The 9,722-nt window shown below is 38.9% G+C and overlaps 1 protein-coding gene across 13 annotated transcripts in view; it reads right to left on the reverse strand.

The window, feature by feature from the left end:
- The window catches only part of Prlr (prolactin receptor), a 180,204-nt gene that overhangs the window by 28,969 nt on the left and 141,513 nt on the right, over window positions 1-9,722 (reverse strand). For all 13 annotated transcript variants that reach the window (XM_076551766.1, XM_076551764.1, XM_076551767.1 and 10 more), the window contains exons 4-5: window positions 2,528-2,660; window positions 814-983 (exon numbers count right to left, since the gene is read on the reverse strand). In XM_076551766.1, the coding sequence (XP_076407881.1) occupies window positions 814-983; window positions 2,528-2,660 (303 nt within the window). The remainder of the gene's footprint in view (window positions 1-813; window positions 984-2,527; window positions 2,661-9,722) is intronic.

The following is a 9,722-nucleotide window of genomic DNA, read 5'->3' on the forward strand; positions in this document are numbered from 1 at the left end:
GAGGAACTCTCTCAGATCTACTGCTCTGCTTTATGAATGCTTTTTTATAAACAATATATAAGTGACCGTAATCTTTGACCACTTATTACCTACTTCCTATTACTACTACTACTACTATTATATTTTGGGAATATTTGAACCTAGGGTTTTTTTTAATTTATACTAGGCAGCATTCTATCATTAAACTATAACCCCATTACCTCCACCAGTCTTTGTCTAATAATATCTCATAATGAAGTAGATATGATATTGTGGTGGGCTGAATTTCAGACAAGGTATTTGGAATGATTCCTGTGAATTCAGAACCTGAAGATGTTTTTAAAGACCTTCATTTCTGAAGAGTATCTCTGTCTTCCACAAGGAGAAAGACAAGACGTTTGGAGCTGTTGGTATAGCTCCGTGGGGGAATGCTTGCCTTCATGTCCCTCTCTAGGTTTCATCTCCAGTACACCCCCACCAAAAAGAAAAGAAATTTGAGTTGCCTGGGAAAGAAGGCAACAGGGTTGCAGGGAGAGGGCTGAGGGAACCATTAATAAAGGAAGCATGCAGAACACATACACTGGATTTAAGACACTAAGATTAGAGTTGAGGGAAAACATGAGAACTCGAGGATCCCGAGGCCTAACCTTGCTTGTCAAGAATCAATGCTGTTGATTCAAAATGCTTGCCCAACAGAGATACTGTGAGTTCTCTCACCTTTCTTATCTAGGATAAATACATAAACCAGGAAGACCCAAACTGAGTTAGACTTTTGCTAACTATATGACATAACATAACAGTAACAAATTCCTCACCCACTTCCCTTCCCCTTACCTATGTAAGTCACATCCACATAAAGTGGATCCGATGCACTGCTTCCCATTTCGTTAGTGGCATTTACTGTGATGGTGTATATTTTCCATATGGAAGTGTACTGCTTGCTAAAGAAACAGGAGTTGGGGCCACTGGTTTTGTAGTCTGGACATTCATGGGTGTCTTTCTCTCTGCAACAAGTAACGCATTAAGAGTGAATAAGAAAACAAGAGTCTCATTTTTGTTATTAATAGATTAATATTATTGGACTTGGGGGATAAGGTGCTCAAAGTACAAGAACAAAAGCAGAAAAATGGATCCCAGTGGCTCGGTGCTCTAACTATACCAGCTGGGAGTGAGGGAAAGAATTGTGTTGGAAGAATGGGTGGAGGGATTAGTTTAGCATCTCAGTTCTCTGCTGCTCACTAACCCTTTTTTCTGAAGATGTCTCTATGAACCTTGTGGTTTGTCCTGAGTTACCTGAGTTACCAGTGGCCAAGGCACACTCAGACCAATGGTATCACCATTGGATCACCTCAGGCAATTGGGACCTTTGTTAGCACACATTCATATTATGGGATCATCCATAATGCAGTGTTGGTCATGCAAACATGTTGAGATACATTTGAACAAAAGGATTTAGGAGGAGACACACTGATGTCAGTACACTTTAGATGGTCAAGTGAGCAACAGAGTGGAGTGGCCTTGAAAGGAGATATTTCAGCCCCATGTGGCTCATTAAGTTGCTCATATTTTAACAGCTTCACCTCCACTCACACCACACAGGTATTAGAGGATGTTATAATTCTGGGTCCCTTAAATATTTGTGTCATGCCTCTTTGGATCCCATATGGAAGGACAGCTTTGTATACAAGCAGTCCTTGGAAAGTGGCATGACTGTCTCTGTCAGTAATATATACTTTATTTTTAGGTCCAAGATATGGAAGTGTACTTTTTGCTAGACTAACATTCCTATAGCTCATTTAAGATTTCTAGGAGAGTCTCATTATGATTTTATCAAAATTATCATCTAGAGATGATCTTATTTTTGCCCTCTTGGCAATGTTACATTTAACTCTGGCCTTCAGGAGATCTTGAATTTTATTTTCTTGTTGTGTTTGAAATAAGGATTCTCTATGTAGCTCAGGCTGGCTTTGAACTTGTGATCTTCTTGCCTCTGCCTACAGAATGCTAGGATTACAGATGTGTCCTCCCATGACTTGTATCCTTCAGTTCAGCAATTTGCTTAAAAAAATCCTCAAGTTCTTTTCCTTAAATGTTATTTTTTTTCTTGAGCATGAAACACATTCGAAAAACCTAATGTACCATGGCTGCCACGAATCACACAGTTTATATAATTGTTATGTTGTAAAAGTAGTGTATTAACTAAGAAAAAAAAAACCCTGCAAATGTCATGTGGTTAGGGCTGAGCAGCTAAGATTAGGCAACCCATAGGAAATGGTGACTTGGGCTGCAATCTAAATTTGTGACAGACATTTAGAAAGTTGACTAGTTTTATTATGATACTGGTCAATGTGCATTTGAAGATTGAGTTTGTAAAATGCTTTTACAGAACAAGATGGGCTAGAGACATCAGATCCCTATCCTTGTGGTATGAGCCTTATTGATATATATCCAGGAAAGTGTGGAATTTATAATAAGAAGTAATGTAACTTGGGCCTGGGGCATGTGAGCACTATGGTGGGGTTGGATAGGATGGAAGAGAGGTTTTTACCCTTCTTTGCTGTAAGTCAGTGAGTAATTGGTAGGAAGTCCTCCATCTGCCCCGGGATTCCACCAGCAGGTGAACGTTTCCTTGTCAGGAGAACGACATTTGTGGATCTCAGGTTTTCCAGGTGGTGATTGTCCTAAAAACAAAATAGCCATAAGCCATTAGAATTGATATTGAGGTCCATTCAACTGCTTAACTGAGCTGCTGGTAACAGAGGCAGATGATTGGCACCCTGGCCAGTGATGAGGCCTTGGCCCATTGTTCAGAGAGGCCACTGCATCAGCATCCAACTACATTCCTCTGCGCTGTTCTCGAGCTAGCAGGGCACTTAGATGATGGTGGGTTGTGGTGTATGCTTGCATTTTGAGATAGAAATAATGAAAACTTTTATGAGATACAGTGACAAAAATTTCAGTGAAGAGTGAGTGCGAGGGGCACTGATGCATATGGAGACTATGTAGCTAGCTCTTCTTCCCACAGAGTCTAGATAGCATTAGTGTTACCATCTGAAGCATTCTTCCCCATTGACAAGTGACCTGTGTATACAGTTAGTGCATTGCTTTGTGGCATGTCTCCTCTCTGATCAGGAATCTGTACTTTTCTGGCATTCCCACAGCATTAACTCTACCGCTGCCTTTATCTGCATCACTTATGGCCCTTTATCTGGGTATCCCCAGTCACTTCCTCCCTCATTTGCCTTCTCCTTTTTTTTTTTTTTTTTTTTTTTTTTGCTTTCCTCTTTACCTTGACTCTGTACAGCCTTGGCCAAGTGATTCAGTTTTTAAAAAATATATTTTTATTAATTCTTTGGAACCTCTATGCATGCATACAATGTGTTTTGAATATATTCATTTCCCCACTTCCCTCCCTAACTCTTCCTAGATCTAACTGTGGCCTTTATCCTTACAAACTCTCTCTTTCTCTAACAGACATACACACACACATACACACACACAGAGCAAGCAAGTGAGACACATACACACACACACACACACACACACACACACAGAGAGAGAGAGAGAGAGAGAGAGAGAGAGAGAGAGAGAGAGAGAGAGAGAGAGAGAGAGAGTCTGATGTATTTTTATAAACCTCTAAGTGTAAGGCTAGTTATCCACTGGAGTCTTGTTGACACACAGGGCCTATACACTTAGATTGACCCTGAAGATCCCCTAGAAGTTGTCAGATGTCAATAGTACTTCAGTTAGGGATGGAGACTCAGGAGCCCTTCCATGTTGGACTGTTGACTGGCTTGATCTTGTGCCATCTGCACACAACCTCAGCTACTGTGAAATTATGAGTCTAGTGGTCCTGCCATGTACAGAAGTCACTGTTTCATTCCAGTCTTCCTTGACTTCTGGCTTTCACAGTCCTTCCATCCCCTCTCCCAAAATGGCTCTTAAGCCGTGTGTGTGTGTGTGTGTGTGTGTGTGTGTGTGTGTGTGTGTGTGTGTGTAATATGTCCTACCTGTGGCTGAGAACTCTACAGACTTATAGTCTAGTTTCACTATCCCCGAATTCTTCCTTTTGCTATTTTCTGAATCTTGGTTTTTAGTTTCCTTTTGTATTTACTCCCATCCCCTCTTTCTTTTTTTCTTCCCCCTCCCTTTGGTTCTTTTTTTTGAGTAGGTGACTCAAACCTTCCCTGTAGTTCTGTGGATCTTCAAAAGCAGGCAGTATGGTAAGAGTTAGGATGGGGGTAATTTCACTCTGAGCTACCATGGTTAGATAAGGGATGTTCCCACTGTCAGCACAAAAAGTGAGAAAGTCTGCAGTAGGTGATGTGGCCAAGGGGATGAGATTTTTCACTAGCTTAATCTTCAAAGCTCTTGGTAAGCTGATTTCCAATTCTCTTGCTTGAAAGAGGAACAGAATAACCTTGTGACTTTGTCATGATGCTGTTAGTTTGGGAGGTCAACCATAACTGACAGTATATCTCATTTTCCTATTTTTTTTTTTTTGGTCCCACTTGAGGATCCAATGCTAAATTCAGGAGTAGAAAGAGTTTTCTTTCAGAAATTGGTGTTAGCATCTCAGGGGGCTTTTTACATCTTTCCCCACATTTATTCAACCTTTCATGTAGGCTCTCAGGATGAAACTTTTGTCCAGGAGAACATGCCATGAAAGATCATGGCAAAGGGATCATGGATTAGAAAAGGGGGTCGGTATACAATCTATCCAGGAAGAAGAATTTAATGGATGGTTTAGGATGGTGCACCAAATGGGGCCATGGAAAGAAGGCTGGCCAGTCAGTGATAACAGAGTGTCACAGGAGCTCACAGAAAAGAATCTGTGTGTACCTTGTGTGTATCTACCAATGTTTGGAGAATTGTTCATCCTCCAGGGAAGGTTTTGTCAGGATAGTGATGTTGCAAAAGACTCATTGCAAAAGTGCAAGGTTTCTTTTATCTTGTTTGTTTCTGTTATGGGTGAGGAGAAACATGTGATGTAGAGAGAAATATTCATTAAAAATCTTCCAAACTAGCAGGGCATGGTGGTGCATGTCCTTAATCCCAGCACTAGGAATCAGAAGCAGGTGGATCACTGAGTTTGAGGCCAGCCTGCTCTATAAAGTGAGTTCTAGGATAGCCAGGGATACACAGAGAAATTCTGTCTTGATAAAAACCAACCAACCAACCAACCAACCAACCAACCAACCAACCAACCAACCAATCAACCAAAGAGCAAGCAAGCAAGGAAACAAACAAACAAAACCTAAGATCCAAACCACTATCACTGCCAACTGTAGCTGAAGTTTTTCTTTGTCCCACCTGGTCCACAGCTACTCAGACTCAAGTAAACATACGGAGGCTTATAGTAATTAAAACTGCTTGGCCATTAGCTCAGGCCTACCACTGACTAGCTCTTGCACTTAAACTCAGCCCATTTCTGTTAATCTATATGTTGCCACCACGTGTTCTGTGGCTTTACCTGTGTGCCAATTTCATTCTGCTCACTGGACGCAGGCTTGTGTCTCCTCACTCAGCCTTCCTCTTCCCAGAATTCTCCTTGTCTGCTTATCCTGCCTATACTTCCTGCTTGGCTACTGGCCAATCAGCATTTTATTTATCAACCAATCAGAGCAACACATATTCATAGCATACAGAACATCCCACAGCACCTCCCCTTTTCTGTCTAATCAAAAAGGAAGGTTTTAACTTTAACATAGTAAAATTAACATATAATAGAACAGTTATCAAGCAAGAATTATAATTATAATATCTAGTCTATTTGTATTTGGCAAAATTATAGAAAATATTCTATCTATCCTATATTTGTGAGTCTGAAGTTTCATATCTAATTTATCTTTTATCATAACCAAGGAAAATTATAACTATCTAGTCTTCAACTACATCAAACACCTCAGAAGGATATAATATTACCTAAGTAAATAGGAAGAGCACTGTGAGGAACTTCCAAAAAACCCAAGCATATTGTTAAAAGGAAAATGCAAAAATCTCTGTATCATGTATGAAGAAAGAGCCATCTGATATGGGACAGAAGAAAACCAAAAAATTAAGGGACTATTCCATTGTCACTAATCTCAATTCTTTGGTTCTATTTTGATTCTTTAAACTTTTCTTAAGGTATGAATTTTATATCAAAATTTATAAGATTAATATATACGCATTTTAAACTTTCATTATGATATGAATGGTCATATAGAGTACTAATTCTAGAAAATAGGCTTCATTTAGCTGCCTATACATGTTTTTTTTTTTTTGTTTGTTTGTTTTGTTTTTTTTTTTCTGTTGGAGTCTCTATCAGTTTTGGGCAGGGAATCAAGACCAAGCCTGACAGCAAATTTGAAGTCTCCAGAAAGATGATGGGGCCCCACAATGATGATTCCACGTGGACAATAGTAATTCCACTAAGCTGACAAACACCACCAAAAGATCAGCTTTGGACTACAAACTGCTCAGGACAATTTTGAAATGGCTAGCTGAGATGATCCAGCCTCATAGACTATTCGAGATGACTTGAGATAAGCCCTGCACTTTGGCATTATGTAGAAGCTGGACAACAAATGATACAGCTACTACTCTGGAACTTGACAGTTAACTCCAAATTTTTCTTTTCAGGATCTCCTAAAGATGCCTTCACTCCCAAACAGCAGGAAGTAATTTTAAGAACATGACGCCCATATTCCCAAGAGGTGGGGTGGGTGGTTTTTGGTCTTTCAGTGGGTTTTGGGTTTGGGATAATTATCATTGTTTAGGATGGTTGGTTACAAGTTGTTCATGTTAATGGTCAAGGAAAGGGCTAAACAAAGGAGATTAGATTTAAGGTTCTTGTTTGAAGAAAAAAAAGAAGAGAAAAAAGAGGATATAGATAAGAGCTATATTATTGAATCTACTCTGAAAGAAAAGATATATAGAAATGATGGAATAAAGGGTAGATTATTGAATCTACTCTGAAAAGAAAAAAGAGAGGATATAGATATGATATAGATAAAAAGTAGATTTAAAAGACAACTACTAGTTTTAAATACTTTACATTGAATTGGATTTTTACATATTATATATAAATTATATATATATTGAGATTGATATTGTTAGAAAATGCTGTACATATATTTTTAATCTTGTTCAAAATATTGTACCTATACAGTTCATTTAACAATGTAATGCAATTTGCTAATCCTTGAATGTTATTGTTACCAACTCTTAGGATATAAAGAAATGAAAGTTAGTAGTTAGACATTATAATCAAATTTGTAGTCATATTAGGTATGTTTTCAAGGTCAAGCAGAGATGTGCTTTAGATAGACAGGTCATCTTCAAACCCTTCAGAGATCTACAGAATATGGCATTTAAATGTTTTAATAACATAAGATTTTTTTTTTAATGACTATGAGACATTTTGGCTCCTGGCAGCACCAATCTGCTTAAGAGAAGATAAAGGCATTGATGAAAATGCATGTGGAGTTAACTTTGATTGTGGCAAAAGTTAGCCACTGGGCAACAAAGTGCCCTTGCATCAACTGCTGACAGCATGCTATCCAAAATAGACAGACAGGACACAAAACAAAGGACTACTGATCCTTGCCAAGGCAAATGTGGTTGCAGCTTTGGCAACAGGTGTCCTCTGAGGCTAGGACAATATGGCACCATCCCTGAAGTGACTCTGCAGTCTTGAAAAGGCACAGTGCCTCTTTCTTCAAAGGCAGCTGAACAGGCAGTGGACTGATGACTTCTAATGTGCAGTGAAACAGTTATTCTTGAAGGAGTAACTAGGCTAACAGAGTCTAGCCTTTCAATGGTAGACTGGCAATTAATAAAGGAGATGAAGCCACCCACAAGCCAAGAAGAATGGGATGCTGAGATGAAGCCACCCACAAGCTGAGAAGAAAGGGCGGCTGAATTCCAAAAACACCAGAAATTTCTAGAATTTAAAATCCTGAATCATGACAGGACACTGGTGGAATTCAAGTTTATCTGGTACATGAAATATTCTCACTGGATGTGAAGTCGAGCTGTAGGCCTTGTGTACATCCTACTTCACAAATGAGTCTGTCGGATACATTAAGCCTATAGGCCGAAGATGATGCCCCAATGTGCAGAGAAAAGTCAGATGACTGTCCAGGCAGCTGACTGTTTCTGCCAACTCACATTTTTTTTTTTTTTTGGGAGTTGCTTGTTTGCACTTCATTTTTTACTAGGTATTATTTCCTTCTTGGGTCTCTGAGAGAGTTGAAGGATAGATAGTTATAGTTACAGTTTTCCTTGTTAAGAAATTCAGAAAAGAAACTCACTAACAGGTGTTGTGTATAAGTTTGAAAGACATCATAAGATAGTTTTCTGTTGGTAATATAAGTTAGGACAGAAAGTGAATTAGGTACATTTTGAACTCACCAAAATAGAATAGATAATTGAATAATTTCTTTGAATTTGTCAAATAGTGTAGACATTGTTGATGTATTTATTGCTTGTATATATTATATATAGTTATTGTATTTATTGTATATAGTTTTTCATATATTAGTTATAACTTTTTAAAATTTATTTTTAATTTTTATTAGACAAAAAAGGGAAAATGTGGTGATATTTAATTTGTGCTTTAATAAAGCTTGCCTAGGGATCAGGGGAAAAGGCCAGCCACTTTAAGTAAATAAAAAGTCAGGCAGCACACGCCCTTAATCCAATCATCAGGCAGGGTCTCTGTGTGTTCAGGGCTATACTAGGGAACAGAGTCAAGCGTGGTGACACAGACCTTTAATCCCAGTACCAACCATAGAGACCTGGAGGTCTGTACAGACAGACAGTGACAAGGAAGTGAGGTAACTGGGCTAAGAAAGCCAATGAATGGGCAGAACAGCAAGGCAATAAAGGCGTGGGTAAGACAGGAAGAAGCTTGCATTTGGAAGCTGCAGAGTTGGTGAGGTAATGTTGGCCGGTGGCTTTCCCTATTTCCCTGATCTAAGGCTTTCACCCCTATATTTGGCTCCATGTTTTTTTATTTAAAAAGACCATTTAGAAATTTGTCTACAGCCAACCTTCAAACTCTGTAGCTCAATAGTGAGGCTACTTGAAGCTGGACAGGGCCGTTGTTGATTACGTGAGTACTTAAGAGTTTCTTTCATGGGTTATCATGATTTTTGTTTCTCTTCTCTTCTTTCTCCTTCTTCCTCTCTTTCCCCTCCCTCTGAACTTATCTCTTCTACATTTTTACTGGCTATTAATAGCACTTTTAGGAAACTCAAGGGGAAAAGGTCAGGCTGTGAGATTACAACCAGTCGAATGTTATTTTCATGCCCCTTGAGGAAACTAACTTTATGGACTGTCTCAGCGAACAGACACAAGGGATATTATACAGGTCCAAGAAATGCAGACACTTGCCTACACAGATTCCACATCAGAAGTAAGTACACACATAATACATTACACTCATGTAAAATATATCCAGAGAGAAATACACACAAAGGCATAACGATGGCAATATATAGTGGTACACATACACACAACAATATACACATATGTAAATACACAGAGGTTACTCATTGGTACCCACACACACATATACATATACAGACGCAGAAACATTTACAATCAGGTACCATAAGCAGTTGGTGTGTACATGGGTGCATTCACAAGTACACACCCCCAGAAGTACATAGAAATAGATGTGGAAACCTATGTAGACAATCACATGCCTTTTAATTTAGCTGTGGCTTTATTTCTCTTATTAGCACCCACACTGA

This window comes from Peromyscus maniculatus, chromosome 15 (assembly GCF_049852395.1).
Source record: "Peromyscus maniculatus bairdii isolate BWxNUB_F1_BW_parent chromosome 15, HU_Pman_BW_mat_3.1, whole genome shotgun sequence".
In the NCBI taxonomy this organism is placed as follows: domain Eukaryota; kingdom Metazoa; phylum Chordata; class Mammalia; order Rodentia; family Cricetidae; genus Peromyscus; species Peromyscus maniculatus.